The sequence below is a fragment of the Raphanus sativus genome, chromosome 5 (genome assembly GCF_000801105.2).
Source record: "Raphanus sativus cultivar WK10039 chromosome 5, ASM80110v3, whole genome shotgun sequence".
Lineage (NCBI taxonomy): Eukaryota > Viridiplantae > Streptophyta > Magnoliopsida > Brassicales > Brassicaceae > Raphanus > Raphanus sativus.
Genome location: NC_079515.1, coordinates 21,547,948 through 21,567,265, shown reverse-complemented (window position 1 = coordinate 21,567,265; position 19,318 = coordinate 21,547,948). Strand labels below are relative to the sequence as shown.

Sequence of the window (19,318 nt, the reverse complement as noted above, 5' to 3'; positions counted from 1 at the left end):
CTTGGTCTCTCTGCAACAGCATCCTCACATCAGATGGTCTCTCGTCCTACTGAGCAGGCATCAGCGACAAAGTTCACACGACCTGCAACGGCATGTACACATTGTGGCAGAACAGGACACGACACATCTACTTGCTTTCAGCTCGTTGGTTTCCCTGAATGGTGGACCGACAAGAGCAAATCAAACGGAGGCAGAGGATCAGATAGAATGGTGCGGGGAAGAGGACGTGGTGGTCGTGGCTCAGGCTCGCGAGCAAATAACACAACAGCTCGTGAATCTGAATCACAAACACACGGTATTCCCAACTTCACTCCAGATCAATGGACGTCTCTGGCAAACTTCGTGAACAGCCAGAAACAAAGCACAACTGAAAAACTTTCGGGTAAGAGAAATAAGTTATACTTGTATGGTAAAGACAGCAAGTATGATATTATTATTGACTCCGGCGCCTCTCACCATATGACCGGAGACATCAACTTGCTCACCAATGTCTCAACCATACAACCTTGTCCGATTTCCTTACCAGATGGCAACCTCACTTAGGCAACAAAACACGGCAACTTACATTTAGGACAACGTCTTATACTCACAGATGTTTTCTATGCGCCGCATTTGTCTATTACTCTCATCTCTGTTGCTCAGTTACTACGTGACATTGCTTGCTTTGTGCTATTTACCAAAAAGTTTTGTGTGATACAGGACCTAGCTTCGAGGACTTTGATTGGTGCGGGTGAAGAGCGTGATGGGGTCTACCACTACACTGGTGTAATAGCGGGTTTTGCTGGACGACTCCAAAAACGAGAATTGTGGCATCGCCGTTTAGGACATCCATCATCAGCTGTGCTTTCTAGTTTATCAGAAATTGGAGGTTTTTCTCATAATGTAGGAGCTTTAGAAAAGTTTTGTGACGTTTGTGTTCGGGCTAAACAAACCCGTGGTGTTTTTTCTCAGAGTTATAATAAAGCTGATGATAGTTTTTCTCTCATCCATTGTGACCTATGGGGACCTTACAAAACCCCTTCTCTAAATGGCTCACGTTACTTCCTCACAATAGTAGACGATCACTCTCGAGCCGTCTGGACAATTCTGTTACTAGAAAAGAAAGAAGCACCAATGGCAGTTAAAAACTTCTTTGCTTACGTCCAGCGGCAGTTTAACAAGAAAATTAAAGTTGTTAGAAGTGATAATGGATCAGAATTCATATGCCTTCGTCGATTCTTCTCTGAACAAGGCGTTATACATCAGTCATCTTGCGTCGAAACACCGCAGCAGAACGGCCGAGTAGAGCGCAAACACAGGCACATTCTCAATATGGCTCGTGCCTTGCTGTTTCAAGCCAATCTCCCAATCCGTTTTTGGGGAGAAAGTGTTCTAGCTGCCTCGTACCTTATAAACCGTACACCTAACAAACTTCTGGATTACAAGACTCCTTACGAACTACTCCATGATTAAAGCTCCTTCCTACGACAACATAAGGACTTTTGGAACTCTCTGTTTTGCTCGTAAGATAACAAGAAACAGAGACAAATTTGACGAACGCGGTACGAGATGTCTTTTCCTCGGTTACCCTATGGGAAAGAAAGGTTGGCTGGTGTTTGACCTTACGACAGAAAAAACATTCATCTCAAGAGACGTAATTTTCCATGAAGAGAAGTTCCCATATATTGACTCTCCTCCAGACATTGAAAGGGAAGATCAAGCTGTTTTGACCTTAACGCATCCTGCTATCTTTGATGATGAAACAGAACAGTCACAGGCCACTCCAGTCGAATCTTCCTCAGGGGGAGTTACTGCTACGACTGATCCTCCAACAACAGCCATACCTGACTCAGAACCTGTTGCTCCAAACGCAGAAACAGAACTTGGTAGAGGAAGAAGACAGAAACAAACATCAGTACTACTAAAACCTTATGTTACATACGCTGCTCAAGTTCAAGACTCCCATCACGCTCCTCAACCTACAGTCTCACCATTATCGTCCTCAAGTAAGAGTTCTTATCCCTTAACTAACTACGTCTCCTTCCATCGTTTGTCTCCTGTGCATCAGGCTTATCTCACCAAAGTCGCTGCGGAACATGAACCGATAAGCTATAATGAAGCGATGCGTGATCCAAGATGGAACAATGCCGTTATTGTGGAGGCTGACGCACTTGACAAGAACCACACATGGGACGTTACAGACTTGCCTCCAAGGAAAGTGGCCATCGGATGTAAATGGGTCTTTAAGATCAAGTATCGAGCTGATGGAACTATTGAGCGGTTCAAAGCTCGACTTGTTGTATTGGGGAATCGACAACAGGAGGGAGTTGATTACAAAGAAACCTTCGCACCTGTAGTCAAGATGACCACGGTTCGAATTCTTTTGGAGATTTCTGCAGCAAAGGGCTGGGAGCTATTTCAAATGGACGTGCACAACGCATTCCTTCACGGTGATCTCGACGATGAAGTTTATATGAAACTCCCACCCGGCTTCACAGCATCATCTCCAAACAAGGTCTGCAAACTAAGAAAATCTCTTTATGGTCTACGCCAGGCTCCGCGATGTTGGTTCGCCAAACTGTCCACAGCGCTAAAAGAGTTCGGGTTCCAACAGAATTATTCTGATTATTCTCTGTTCACTCTCAAGAAAGGTTCTTCCATCATCTATGTCCTTGTATATGTTGATGATCTCATTATCGGTGGCAACGATTCTACTCTGATCACTCACTTCAAAGAGTACCTCAATCGCAAGTTTCACATGAAGGATTTGGGGATCTTAAAATACTTTCTTGGCATTGAAGTTTCAAGGAATACAGAGGGTATTTATCTTTCACAGCAGAAGTATGCACTTGATATCATCAGTGAATGTGGTCTTCTCGGTTCAAAACCCATCGACACACCAATGGAACAAAATCAAACGAGAGTTTTACTCGGAGCCTGCTAAGTACAGACGACTCATTGGACGCCTAGTCTACCTAACGGTAACAAAACCTGATCTTAGCTATGCTGTTCACACACTGGCTCAGTTTCTTCAAAAGCCACGTCTCAGACATTGGGAAGCAGCTCTCAGAGTAGTGAGATATCTTAAAAACGATCCAGGACAAGGCATTTTCTTAAGCGCAAAGAACGATCTCACCCTCTCTGCCTTCTGTGACTCAGATTGGGCTGCTTGTCCATTAACCAGAAGATCTCTCACTGGTTATGTCATCATGCTAGGAGGGTCACTTGTGTCTTGGAAGACAAAGAAGCAACAGGTTGTGTCGCGCTCGTCAGCTGAAGCCGAGTATAGATCCATGGCAATGACTCTTTGCGAACTCAAGTGGATCATCGAACTTATGCGTAGCCTTGATATTCGACAAACATCTCCTACATCTCTCTACTGTGATAACCAAGCTGCTCTGCATATTGCCGCCAACCCGGTATTTCACGAAAGAACCAAACATATAGAGGTGGATTGTCATTTTATTCGTGATGCAGTTAAAGATGGTTCCATTGTCACACGTTATGTACGGACAACAGACCAGTTGGCTGATTTACTGACTAAGCCGTTGGGAAGACAACAGTTTCACTATCTACTTGGCAAGATGGGCGTTCGAAATCTCTTCGCACCACCTTGAGGGGGAGTATTAATGATAAGGATAGATATTCATGAGATAAGGATAGACTTGTATCGATAGATGTTATCCCCTTGTATTTAGGATCTCAAGTCTATCTCTGTTATTGTATAAATACTGAACATGTTACAATGAATAAACCAACACAAACAGTTTGACAATTTATGTTTTATCTTTCAATTGAAAAAGTAACCTGAAACGACTTGCATGGAAGTCGTCCAACTATAGTTAAATACTGAAGTTTTATTTTTATGTTGGACGACTTCCTTGTAAGTCATCTAGGAAAAGTAAAATTTCTGACGCAATCCGGTCAAATGCAAAACTATCATGTTTATCCTAGAAGACTTAGTGGGAAGTCTTTTCTGATATTTTCGAGATATTTTTGTTAACAAAATAAGCTAATACAGACTTCCAAAGAAGTCTGTTGTTGAGTAGACTTCTCTGAAAATATTCCTTTGTAAATTTTCAATGGCAAAAATGATCCAAATGGACGACTTCCTAAAAGAAGTCTTCTACGTTAGTTTTTGTAAATTTGTTAAGTAACGTTAAGATGTGTTTTTTTTTTAACTTTCAAAAGTGTTAAATAATTTCAATAATATCAAGTCATGTGTTTTAATGTGTCTTCTTATATCATAGGATATACTTTTTAAATTTTATGAAATTTGAAATTTCAATTTTCACTTAAAATTTGAGTTTTCTGCTTAAATTTCCCTCTTATATTGCAATTTTCTGTTTTAAATTTAAGTCTTCCGAGAAGACTTTCCAAAAGTTTTCCAAAAGTTTTCCAAAAAATGTCCTAGAAAACTTCTAGTGAAAGTGTTCTATCTTTGAACTTATGTAATGTTTGATCTTTTGTGAATTTGACTAAGTTTTCTTGAAAAGTTTTATGTGTTAGTTGTAATAAATTTGACTAGTTTTTTAGTGTTATTGTGTGTTTACTATTGAAGTTGTATCAATAACCTCAATAATGTCAATTAATTTTGGCAAGATAATATTGTTGACAATGAACATATTTACCAAATTGTTTCATTAATATCTCTTCAAATTTACAAAAAAAAAAATTCACAATTAAAAGAGTATACATACAAATCACAAAACAGACCACAAACAAAATTATTATAGATCAATCCTCCGTAAAGACAAGATTGCACTACACTTGATATGAGAGAAGACTCGTCAAAAGACTTATAGGAAGTCTTCTAGCGCATTATATGTCAGAAGACTTCCAAGAAGACTTCCCAGAAATTTTCTAAATTCTAACTCAGATATGAAAAACCTGCAAATTCAAAAATGTTTAAATGGTTTCAAAAAGAGAAAATAAATGTAAGATGAGATAAATCTACCTTAAAGAACACAGAAAAATACATATCCAAAAAAATTTAGATCTACCTTTAAAAGAGTGGAAGATGAGAACCATGTGATAAAAACCTGCAAAAACAAGATAAATTAATAAGAAAGATATGAGAAATTGATATAAATCTTGATGTTTTCATGTTTAAAGAGATTAGAGAGAAGTTGGAGAATTTTAGTTTGAGAAAAAGTTAAGAGTTTTATGCAACAAGAGATTACTAAATGAAAAAAAAATTAGACATGAAAACTTACCAAAACACTCAGATCTATTATGAAAAAAAAGACATGGGAGAAGATTCCCTTAGAAGACTTCTAGGAAGTCTTCCGGATCTGAAAGACATGCATATACAAACCCATATCTAAAAAACTGTATATCCGAAAATTTTGAAATAACTTCAAAACAAAGAAAATGAGTGAAAGATTAGATAGATATACTTTTATAGAGTACACAAAAATACATATACAAGTGGAAGATAAGAACCATCTGATTAAAAACCTGCAAAAAAAGATAGATTATATAGAAAGACACGAAACAAAAAATGAAAAATTCAAATAAAGTTTGGTGTTTTCATGTTTAAAGAGATTAGAGAGATGTTGAAGAATTTTAGTTTGGGAAAAAGTAAGAGTTTTATGCAATAAGAGGTTATTAAATGAAGAAAAATCAAACATGAAAACTTACCAAAACGCTCAAATCTGTTATGAAAAATGAGACATGAGAGAAGACTTCTAGGAAAGTCTTCTAAAAAGACTTCATGGAAGTATTCTAAATCATTATATTTTAGAAGACTTCTGAAAAGACTTCCCAAAAGTCTACCAAATTCTTACAGACCTGGAAAACCTGCATATCCAAACCCATTTCTGGAAAACCTGCATATCCAAAAACGTTCAAATGGCTTCAAAACAGAAAAAAATGAGTGGAAGATTAAATAAATATACTTTTATAGAACACAAAGAAATATATATCTAAAATTTATAAATCTACTTTTAAAATAGTGGAAGATGAGAACTATGTGGTTAATAACCTGCAAAAACAAGATAAATGAGTGAGAAAGACATGACAAAAAATGAGAATTTGATATAAAGTTCAGTGTTTTCAAGTTCAAAGAGATTACAGAGAGGTTAAAGATTTTTAGAGTGAAACTTTACATTTTGTTGCAGCCATTTGAAAAGAAAAAATAATGTGTAAATTTTTCTTTATATATGGAAACAAAAATTTTCATTTAGATCAAATATATTTGATTCAGAAGACTTTCAGTGAAGTAAATTGACCCGTAAATACTATTCATCAGAAGACTTCCTCAAAGTCGTCTAATCCGTAAAAACTATTCATCAGAAGACTTCGTGAAAGTCGCTAGACCCTAAATATAAACCATAAACTTAATTAACTAATTAAACACTTCATTAACCTTAAATTCAACTTAAAATGTTTACTATACATAGAACTAAACATATATATGTTAAAATTTAATTTTCAAAAAAAAAATGTTAAAGTTTCAAATCTAACCCTAAGAAAACATACAATAGTACAACATATATTACCAAACCGTAAAAAAAAATGATTCACTATATTCACTCATCTATGTTGAAAACAATTAATTTTACGACATCTTAATTTATATCATTTACAAATGTTTAAAATTATATGATTTCAATTTTTTCTCCAGCAAAATATTTTTCATAAAATTTATAAATTTATTTTTAAGATATATCTGAAAGTCTTCGAAAAGACTTACAGAAACTCATAAGACTTACAGAAACTCATAAGATTTTTCAGGATTATATTCGTAAAAATGAATTCTGGTTTTTTGTTTGGTCATAAGGGACTGATTGTAATTTCGCAATATTTTTAGGTTAATTTTACATTTGATTGAAGTTTAGGTATATTTTTACATTTAAAATCAAATTTTGAGTTATATTTGGCAAATTCTCCTATAATTTTCTTGAGTTATCAATATGAAATGAAGTAACTTCATCCACGAATTTTGTTTTTGCCATTATAGAATAAGTGGAAATGCAAAAAGATAATAAAACATTACACTATTTTGGTTTCTATTATTATATACTTTTCCACTTCCATATTATTGACCTTCACTATTTTACTTTCCAGTATGTAGAAAGAAGAGAAAAGTTATATACAGAAATGAACTATTTCCTGATTTTTTTTATAAATTTTATAGTAAGATCCAAAGTAATGTACTATTATGAAATCTGGAATCATTATTACTATTATTATTATATATTTTGTCATCATCTGGAATCATCTATACTATTAAAACTGAAGTACAAATTAAGAATAACCCTTAAATTTACACAATATTTACAGTTCTATGCCACTGAATTAATTATCAAATCTAATGTTAAGTATTTATTGTATTTCCTTATTTAATTAAAATTAAAACTACTATTTTCTATAATCTAGGTAACCAATAAATTTACCATATTTTGATACTCTATGCAATCAATTAAATATAAATTTTCGTTAACACGATCACTAACAAATAACCATTCACAAATAATATGACAATCCAAAGAAAATGTTCGAGAATCGAGATTCTAACGTCTTCGATTTGATGTTCCTTCGGCTAAACTAGAAATAAAGTTTAATGTTACTCGAATATAAATTTGTAAATATATTATTTTATTTATATGAATATATTTCATATAAATAATATCCCAATGAAAATCGAATATGTTAAATGCTGAAGAATATAAATTAAGTATATAGCACCAAATTTTAAATAGTATATATAACATTTTTGTCATGCATTTAAATTTTGGTCCATGAAAAAATATATAAAGTATATTTGTGCGGTTGGACATGTCATATATTAAAAATCTTAATGAAATGGTTGACGATTCAAAACTAAAATAAAATTACTCAATATAAATTATAGAAATATTGTATTTAAAATTTTCATAATAAAAATATTTAATAAATTTAAATTATAAAATATATACTAACATTTATTTAAAATCAATATTTATTTATAAATATGTGAAAAACACATGACGTTTAAACTAAAACGCCTCAATACCACTAAAAGAGTAGTTTTACTCTTTTTAATTATTCAGGTAAATATAATAATATACAGTTAGCAATATGGTTTTTCGGGTCCCCGTTCAAGTATGAATCGTTTTTCAGGTATTATATTTTTGAGTTTTGAAATTAGGCTTCGTTCGAGTATTATAAATTTTTTGGTGTTTTTTAAATTGGATCCTTCTCGTCCAAGTGAATTCAATTCTGATGTATTGGAACCTAAAAATATTCAAATAACTAATATATGTAAAATTTCAAATATTTTTTCCAAAAATAATTATATTACCAATTTTGATTCAGATATTTTTTATTTAAACTAAAATAACCTAAAAATTATTAAATAACCAAAAGTAATCATATTTTCCGTTTTGGTTCGAATTCGATAATGATGTATAAGAACCTAAAATATTCAAATACCCAATATACATTCAGTTATATAATGACACATCTAAAATATATGATATTAATTATGAAAAACAAATATCAGTTTTTAAAAAATCAAAATTAAAACCCGCACGGGTGTGCGGGTCAAGCTCTAGTTATCATTATATAGCATATTAGATATTGAAAAAGATATAAATATCTTCCTCTGTATTAAATTTTATTTTCCTCTTTCAAATATGAAACAAATAGTTTTGTGGTCCTTTAGTTTTACAGGTAGGCTTCCTCAAGATCTGCGTACCATTCAGATTAACAATCTCAACATAAACTATAGACACAAAAAAACTTATTAAATTACAACATAGTTCTGATTTATTTTCTAGAGTACATGATAATTTTATATTATCTATACTATTAAAAGAGGATCATTGTGAAAAAATCTACTTATAAAAGGTTATTGCACCCTCATTAATGGCATAATAATAATTTAGTTAATGGTCTTACATATAATTCTAATAAACCAATACTATATTGGGAAATCGGCCAAACAAACACTGAACTTTGCAGGAATTGCCAAAACAAACCTGGACATATGGGCTGGCCAAAAAAACACCGAACTTTCATTGACTTTTTAAGTTTATTATAAAACTTACCATTGACTTACCAAATTAACACACCGTTAACTGAGTTAACAGAAAATTTATACGACGTTAAATCTTGGTGTTAAACTATACGACGTCGTTTCATGTCTTTGGGTGATTAAAGAGAAATGAGCGAAACGACGTCGGTTTCTAATAGCTCCGTAATTACAAAAAATGGGTTTTACATGGGCTCGAACTCGTGCACTCGAGTATAATGGGAAGGGTGTTTGCCACTGAGCTAGTGGACTTTGCAATAGATTTACGAACATGGTTGTTTATATTCTCTTCGAATACGAGTTAAATGAAACAAAAAAAAAACGACGCCGTTTTCCCTGAGATTGGTATAAACCCTAAATTCCCAAATCGAGAACATCATCATCACTTCGCGATTCAAGCTCGATCTCCCATCACCACCATCTTCTCCCTTCTGCGTCGATCTCCCATCACCACCATCTTCTCCCTTCTTCGTCGATCTCCCATCACCACCACTTTCGTTATCGAAATTCCTCATCCCTCCAAAAATCACAACCTCCTTTCCATTTCTTGTGAACATCGTCTTCACCATCTCCTGTCACCACTCTCCAATGGATCTTTGAAAAATCCTCAATTTCGATTTGGAAAATTAGGGTTACGATAGATTGATTTAGATCAAACATCGGGGTTGTATCAATAAAACCAAATAGTTATGGTACTCTTTCGAAAAGTCCACTAGTCCAGTGGCAAAATCCCCCTATAATGACCACGAGTGCACGAGTTCGAAACCACCTAACAACAATTTTAATTAAACTAAACTAAACCACATCGTTAGATCAATAAAAATAAATATGTATGATATTATATCGAAAAGTCCACTAGCCCAGTGGCAAAAGCCCCCTATAATGACCTCGAGTGCACGAGTTCGAAACCACCTAACAACATTTTTAATTAAACTAAACGACGTCGTCTTGAACCTATAATTAAACAAAATAGTTGGATGAAACGATGTCGTTTCAATAAACGGCAGTAATTAACGGTGAGTTAACACTGTCTTAACTCTCAGTTAACGGTGTGTTAATATGGCAAATCAATGGTATGTGTTTTAATAAATGTAAAAAGTCAATAAAAGTTTGGTGTTTTTTTGGTCAGGTTCGAGTACAGGTTTGTTTTGGCAATTCCTGTAAAGTTCGGTGTTTTTTTGGCCGATTTCCCATTAGTAATGCACTACCACTGAATTATATGAAACGTGCGGATCCACTAATCTCAATTTATTATACGTTAGTATTTGATCCATGTGCGGGCACTCTCAATTTCATACCCGGGTAATGTAATTAAGCAACACATAATGGTTTTATTATTATACATTAATTAATCCAATAAATTAATTTCTGCCTATATTATTTAATTCTGTGACTACTAATACCTCAAATCTAAGTTTGTGTCTATATTTACTCAACCCATCATAGTTAAAAAAAATAAATAATTTTTTTAACTTAAATTTTTTTTTTTCACTTTATATTTTAAATCTATACTATTAAAAAAAAAATATTTTAAAAAGTCTACTTATACAAGTTTTTTTTTTTGAAACTTAGCTTACTTATACTTATACAAGTTTGTTACACTTATTCATTAAACTATTAATACTTTAGTCTTACCTTTAATTGAGACTAACAATATATCCCCTATATATTTTTTTAACAATAACTCAGTCAATATCAATCTTATTTAGTAACCAAATATTTCAGCTGATTTATCAAATAAGTGGATATTGGTTTATATACTGATTGGCGTAATTACTAATTGGGTTCCTGTACGATAATACCAAACATAATCCCATCCACGGTTAACCGTTAACCAGTGTAAATAACATTATTATTGATTGATTCCCTAAGGGGGAATTGTTCGGTACACATTTTATACACAACAACTATATATAGGTTTTCACTAAATCCAATTTTATTATATTTTGAATAAATAGGTTTTCACTAAATCCAATTTTTTTAGAAACACATCACTTGGTAGAACCTCTGATAGAATATTATATGAAGAACATAAATCAATCTTAATTATCTATGGTCATTGGCTCTACCGCTGCGACCAGGTCCGAATCGAATATAAAAATATTACTTATATCTTAATTCGTCTTAAACCACATATTTACTCGAATATAAAAATATTACTTATACTTAATTCACCTATAAACCATATATTTACCCACTAAAAGGAGTTAAATTAATAGGTAAAACTAGAAAGCTTTATTTGCACCATTTAAATGTAAATGCACTATTAGTTTTCAACATTCGATTTTGGTTTGAGTATTTTGGTTTTAGAAATTTAGGAACCGTTCATGTATTTACAAAATTTAATTTAGTTTCAGTTGGACTATTGCTTTTTATTCGGTTTAGTTAAAGTTGGGAATCAGCTAATTTTAAAAAAGACTTGGATCTAATTCAGTTATGGTGTGATTCTGATTTTGGGTAATTAATAGATTAAAATATTGAATAATTTGGATTTTTAGTTTAAATATCGGGTAATTTGGGTTCTTTGTATTAAAATATCGGAAAATTCAAATAATTTTTGACATTTTAAATAAATTATATTCGGGTAATTTGGTTTTTAATGATTCGGTTTATAAATAGTATTTTAAAAATATTTTATTATTTAGAAATTAAATGCAATTAAATAATTAAATATGATTAATATTTGTAGGTAGATAATTTGTATTAAAAAATTCAGATACCCATTTGGTTCTCGATTCGGTTTCGACATTTTTGTTTCAGATATATATGATATTCTTGGTTGTTTATGAAACTCAGTTTAAATTTTTAGTTTCGTCTTTTCAGCTTGGTATAATTCAGTTCGAGGTTCCAGATAAATGTGTTTAAAGCTATACACTATATTTATAAAAAAAAATATTTAAAATCAATTTATTTAATTTCAAAAACAAACCCGCGTTTTTCAAGCGCGGGTCAAAATCTAGTTATGATTTAAACAACAACATACTATGGATTTTGTTACCTACATAAAAACTAACTTTAGCAAACCAAAATTGGTAATTTTTGTAAGTTTGTATTTCATCTAAAATAACTAGGAGAAATAAAGATTAATATCATTTGGTTTTAACCCTAACACCAAGGCACGATGCGTAGAGTAAACAAGTATGTAAATGAATACATGGTGCTACATGTTTTTTTTAGAACGATACTTGGATTCATCCCTCGGATAAACTTATGAATTCACTTCTTTCCTTATTTCAATTATATTGCCATAAATATTAATGTCACATAAATAAATAAATTATAAATTACAAAAGAAGTAAACTTTAAATAATAAACTCTAAATTCGAATCCTAAACCTAAATCTTAGATCTTTAATTTTAAACCAAACCCTAAACCCAAACCTATACCCTAAATTCAAATCTATACCCTAAATCTTAAATCTAAATTTAAATCCTAAACCCTAAACTCAAACCATAAACCCTAAACCCAAACTCTAAACTCTAAACTCAAATTCTAAACCCTAAATCCTAAATCTTAAATCCAAGCTGTAAATCATAAACTCAAATTTTCAAATATCTTTGGGTTAATGATCATCAAATGTATTTTCAAATACATTTAGGGTATAGAGTTCGGGTTTATGGTTTACAGTTTGGGTTTAAGGTTTAGGATTTAGGGTTTAGAGTTTGGGTTTAGGGTTTAGAATTTGGGTTTAGGGTTTATGGTTTGGGTTTAGGATCTAAGATTTAAATTTAAATTTAGGATTTAGGGTATATAGTTTGGGTTTAGGGTATAGGTTTGGGTTTAGGGTTTAGTTTAAAATTTAAGATCTAAAATTTGGATTTAGGGTTTGAATTTAGAATTTATGATTTAAAGTTTACTTTTTGTAATTTATAATTTATTTTTTGTGTGATATTAATATTTTTGGCAATTTGATTGAAATAAAGAAAGAAGTGAATTTATAAATTTACCCCAGGGTGAACCTAAGTATTGTTCTTATTTTTATCAACATGGTGCTACATGTTTTTTTTTTATCAACATGGTCCTACATGATATATAAAGACATTCAAGATTCATCCTAATACTATCAAACAAATTAGTCCACCTAGCTAATCCACTTGCTCAATACATCTTCTTGTGGTCTCTCTCTAACAAAAACACCACGCCAAGAATCATGTGGAAAAGCTTACATCATTGCTTCCCATCAAATCTCACTAATCCCTCCTCATCTCCCTCTGCCGGCTCCGACGATGATCACAACCGTCCATCCATTCTTCTCATCAACAACTTTAACCTCCTCTACAACGACTCTGCCGCCGCTGGACGCCGCATATCCAAGAGCCTCATCGACGCCGCACCTTCCTCCACAACGACACTCACTGCCTCGATCTCCACCGCCGCTGATTCTTCTTCCTCCTCCACCTCCTTGGATGAATCCGATAATTACAGTTTTTCCCCTGATCACTCTCCCCCTCCGGACTTAACCGCCGTTCTCGCCTCCCGTCGCTTCTTCTTCTCTTCCCCTGGCCGTTCCAACTTAATCACGGACTCGCCGGATCTTCGCCCCCTGCTTAACTGCAAAACTGCCACTGGCACGAATACTACTGCTCCTAGGCTTCTCACCGGAGGAACCGCCGTGAAACAATACGTGCAATCTCCTGATCCTTACAACGACTTCCGGCGATCGATGCAGGAGATGCTTGACGCCGTTACAGTCGCAGGAGATGTTCACCGTAACGAGTTCTTGCACGAGCTGTTACTCAGTTACCTCTCACTGAATTCAGTAGATACACATAAGTTCATTATCAAAGCTTTTGCCGACATTCTTGTATCTCTCTTGTCGGACGGTCACCGGAAAAGCTGACGTGACATATTTTCATGATGTGTAGTAGAAAACTACTCATGTTACGTTTTTGGGGATTAACGCTTTAGGACAAAAAATATTTATGTTAATAAATTATTGTGTATACGAGAAAATCGAGCGAGGCCTGGGGTTTTGTCTCGATCGCGTGCAGTTTGGGCATCATTATCAATAGGATTTTGATAGTCCTAAAAATAAAAAAAAAAGCAAACGAAACATGAAAAGGAAGAAGGACGAGTACCAGAACGTCCTTTTTTAAGATTTTTTTGCTTTGGTCCTCCTTGGTAAACGTGAAGGACGAGCATGAAGGACGTGCCGATAATCATGCTATTAGGTTGCTTTGATTTATTTTGTTTTACCTTTTAAAATTAGATTCTGACCCGCCCTTTAAATTAAATTTTATATTTGTTTTTTTCTTTTTAATTATATTTGTGTTTTTTATAATAATATTTGTGTATAAATCTTAAGATGTTAATAAACACATTCTTATAATCAACACGTAATTATGTCGATAAAGATGTCTCAAATGCTTAGTTAAGATGTTAAATAGTAAATATATCTTATTTAAATTCATCTCATTTTTGATCGGTCCATTTAAATCCTAAACCCGTTAAAAATTATTTAATTTTAGATCTTAGTAGGTATTTATTTAAATCTGTATAATTATATTGGTTAATTTAAATGGATTAGATTTATTTAAAGTATTTTGAATACATTTACAAATTTATTTAGTTATTAAAACTATTTTTATTTGATTAATATATTTTTGATTGATGAAATAACCCGTAAAAATCTATAATCATAAAAATATCAATTGTACCCCGTTTTACTATATTATAAAATAATATGAATGTTAGTTAATTTGTAATATGTTATTTCTACCAAGTAAACATACTTATTCAATTTTATTATTTAAATTTAGAAAAGTTTTTATTTTATAAATTTAATTTTTATTTTCTAAATTAAAAATTTATTTATTGATTTTAGTAGTATTATATCCTGAAATTGGGAATATGTTTGTGAGTGAAATATCTACATTTGCATATTTAAAATTTAGTAATTTATTTAAAATTCGTTAAGCTCAATACATTTATATAGGTTAGTATTCGGATGTTAACTAATGATATCCAATATCCTAGTGATAAGATACGCTGCTTTTATTAACCAGGTGCTATATTCGATTCCAGCAAGTCTGATTTTGTGTTTTTTAATTTAATTTTTTAATAAGTGGCATAATTGTAATTTTTCATCATCTTTCCCATATTTCTTTTTTAGGGCTTCGACTCTGCAAGCTATTTCCATGGCGGCTATGAGCTACTTTCATGCAAAAACGTCAAATTATTGTGTGATTTCGTGTTATTTATGTCTCAAATAGATAGATATGCCACAAAATATCAGTTTTAAACATTAAAAACTCATAAAAAAGATTTACAGCCCAGCTCCGATTTCGAGCAGGGTTATACACGAATTGTTAGTTCTTCACAATAGTTTTTCTGTAAAAAGATCGTATCATTTTACTTATTATATTGCATTATAAAACCAAAAACAGCTATGGTTAACCATGAATATATAAATTGATTGTCTGGATTTTACTTGTTATATTGGAAGATAGAAATTAGAGAGTGAACACAAAAAATGGAAGATATAGATTAGAGATCGTGTGAACTGATCTGCAGGAAGAAATATAACTGATTCTATTTTAACAGTTACCATACAAAAAGATATATATATATATATTCATATAATGCAGTTATAAAATTTAAAGGTGGACATAACCTTTATCAACCGGTTATACAGGAAAATTAATAGAATACATAAAACATAAAACATGTATAGTGAAATTTGATTGAGAAATTATCGTTTTCTTCTGAAATTTTGATATTCGTTTTATTAATTATTTTGATGTGATAAAACTTTCGTGTCAGGTGTAGTGCCATGACAAACAAAAAGAAAGCTATGTTGACTGACAATTGGTACTATTTCTTCTTTCATAACGTATCAATTATGTATAGGATCTAAGAAAATAGATTGACTTTCTTATGTTTTTCTTGTTGCTCTCACTTTTTTTTCTTTCTTTTTTTTGACTAAAGGGTTAAACCCGGATCAATGATGACACAAGTCTAACATCCGGGTGTAGGTACAACCCACGGATAGACTTTCTCCTAGACATTCAAATGAGCCGAAAACAATAGCTCATATCCGTGTGGCCGGTGGGATTTGAACCCGGATTCACCTTATTAGGTTTTTTAAATCTATCAAGCGCCACTAAACCACCACCATCGATTTTGTTGCTCTCACTTACATTCACGTCGAAACAAGAAACTAAAATAGACATATGATAAGTTTTATATAGAGCTATTTTATTTTTATTCATGATTTTTTAGGTTGAATTCGTATTCTACTTAATTTATATTTTATCCAAGTACATATAAAATTGAATTTGTATTCTACAATATGTAATCATCATACATAAAATATATCAATAATCTAGTAAAAATAGTTAAATATATCTCTATAAACTTTAACCAATATATAATATCATAAATGAAATATTATTTTCATTTTCTACATTAAAAATATTTTTAGAAATATAAATTCAAATTTTTTTTAAAACTAATAACTTTACAAAATTACTAAAGTCTTGAAATTCCAACATTATTAATTTATAAATTTGTAGTGTATCTAAATATAAATTTGAATGGTTTAAATAATAGAGGAAATTCCTTGACAAAAATGTATATATATATATATATACATATATATATATACATATATATATATATACATATATATATATATCCGTAAATTAGAGCATCAGTCTTAAAAAATTTAGAAAATCTTAGCCACATTCATTTTATTGTTCATTTTTTCTCAAAAAAACATGAAGCATATCAAAACATCTAATCTATTAATTCCCTGTCTTTTTATTTATTTATTACACAAAAATTGTCAGTTAAATTTGAATATACTCTAGAATCATCATTTGTATTATTAGATCCCTATATTACATTCCTAACATTAATGCGCATCTATTTATTATAATTTGTTATCTACTCTATTATATCTAATTAATAAATATTATTCTTCATCTCTCTAATACTACGTAACATCAACGTTAACATTTTTTGGGTAAAATTAACATTTAACATTTTATTAGTTATGTTTTATAGTATAACATATAGTTTATAGTTTGGTTTAAAATACATATCTCACTTTTATATACATTATTGTATTAACAAATGGAATTTATATTATATGGTTTTTGTCATCATTATATGGTTATATGTACTTTATTATTTATAAACTAATGTTTATTATATTTTCAAGCTTTAGTCTTTTTGACATTTTAAACCAATTAAAAAAATGCATAAACCTCGGTTCCATCATAGTTTATATTATTACTTTGTACTGAATTATATTCATCATAGTTAATATAATTTTTTATATATTTTATGACGTATAAACAAACTAGTTTTCAAATTTCTGATTTTTCATATATAAACTAATCAAATATTAACTGAGTCCTTTTATTAAAGACTAACTAAAAGAATATACTTTCAGTTTTTTCTAATAAAAACTAAAAACTAACTCTTTATCCCGATTTACAAAAATAGTTTAATAAAACACTGTGTATCATTATTTTTTTTATTTTTTTTGATTAACCTGGGGGTATCCCGGGCCTATGGAAGGGTCCAGACTAATCCCCAAGGGGAGGTGCAGCTCACGGATAGACCCTCTCTCCGGGTATGCAAATGGGCCATAAACCATAGGCCCATATCCGTGTTGGTGTCCAGAAATCATGACTTAATTCCCTCCAGCAGGGTTCGAACTCACAACCTAGATGCAGGAAGGAGCCCGTCCTTACCATTGGGCCATGATGTTCTGGACATAAGTTTTTATTAATCAATAGATAATATTAATTTATCGAATCATTATTTAGATTTTACTTTGTATAGAAATATATTCATCATAATTAGTATAACTTTTTACACCAGATCTATAAAGTAGTTTGAAATGTTCATATTTCAATTTCTAAATAAATCAAATGTTAACTAAATCATATCAATAAAATTATATATAAGAGGATATACTTCTACTCTATTTAAATAGAGTTTTTAGACTGGTATTTGACTATTATTAAGGTTATCATTAAGATTATAATACTCCAACTAAAATGAACACCACTATTAATTATGATTCAATAGGTATATATCTACCCAGGTATCATAGGTTAAATTTCAACTCAATAAGTTGAAAGGATATAAAAAGAACTCAATGAGTCGTTTTTTTTTATTTTCCATACGAGGAAAATATAGATGGAATAGACTAGCACATAAAGTGTATTTGATGAGTTGATCTAAATCAAATTTCACATTTTATAAAGAGATTTCTTTAAAATTTGAAACATAAGAATAAAAATCACAATCATTTGAACATCTCAAGGCTAACAAACCCATAGATTGGGGAAACTGACACACACACAATGTCTTACCATATTCTACAAACACTTTAATCTAGGGTACATATTTAAAAGGTTTTAATCTTAGGGTACATATTGAAAAGATTTTAAAGCAAACTATGAAATATTTTAATCTTCACAAAATTTAGATAATTTGGAAAACAAGAAAAAAAATTGCAAAAAGAAAATCCTGAAATGACATCTTTGATTATTGACTTTTACAAAAAAAAAAATTCATATAAATGCTAAAAAGATGGTTGATTGAAAAATATATTATGTGTTTAACGGGGATATCCAAATTTCTTAACTACGAATGGTGATACGAGTAATATATTAATCACTGGTATCCAATTCACAAATATTGAGATCTATTAAGTTTGAGATTCTTCCCATGCATGAGATATTACACATAACACAAGGCGAGAAAAAAACAATAAAGGCGAATCCTAAGATGTGGATAGCTAGGTCCATGCATATTCAACCAAAATTACTGAGCAATTGTTCACTACGATAGATATTTCAATGATGATAAAAAAAGAGAGATATCTCAGTTTTTTTTTTTTTTTGCTAAAATTTGGTGGAAGAGAGATATCTCAGTTAACCAAGCCAGATATATCTATACTATTAAAGTAATATCCTTTATAGTATCCTGCCATTTGTTTTAGAGAAAATTATAAAATTATGCCACTCTTACATTTAAGGCTAACAACATTAATAATTTTTAATATAATTACCATATATTAGAATATTTGCATTCCCTACACACCAAACCTTACATATTTGCACTCCATACACTAAATCTCCACAATTTTCTTCCCCCCATCACTACCATTCTCCCCCCTCTACACCCCCCTCTATGGTATCTGCATTGTTTTAGAGTATTCAGCCAATTAACTCTATATTTTTACTCTCATAAATCGTCACTTTCCAAATTAGCTAAACTACTTCATTATTTTCATATATACCACTTTTCCCTTGCTATATTTACATGATCTATGTTATTTAAAAATTATATTGTAGTTAG

The 19,318-nt window shown here is 31.2% G+C and overlaps 1 protein-coding gene across 1 annotated transcript; it reads left to right on the top strand.

Moving 5' to 3' along the window:
• Positions 1-13,031: 13,031 nt before the first annotated feature.
• On the top strand, positions 13,032-13,988 carry LOC108859844 (transcription repressor OFP12-like). The gene has a single exon (XM_018633752.2). It carries the CDS (start codon positions 13,149-13,151, stop codon positions 13,836-13,838), a length of 690 nt encoding a protein of 229 aa, XP_018489254.1. The 5' UTR covers positions 13,032-13,148; the 3' UTR covers positions 13,839-13,988.
• The last annotated feature ends 5,330 nt before the right edge of the window (positions 13,989-19,318 follow it).

Coding starts and splice junctions, on each gene's coding strand:
- LOC108859844 (XM_018633752.2), top strand. CDS start 13,149: ATGTGGAAAAGCTTACATCATTGCTTCCCATCAAATCTCACTAATCCC.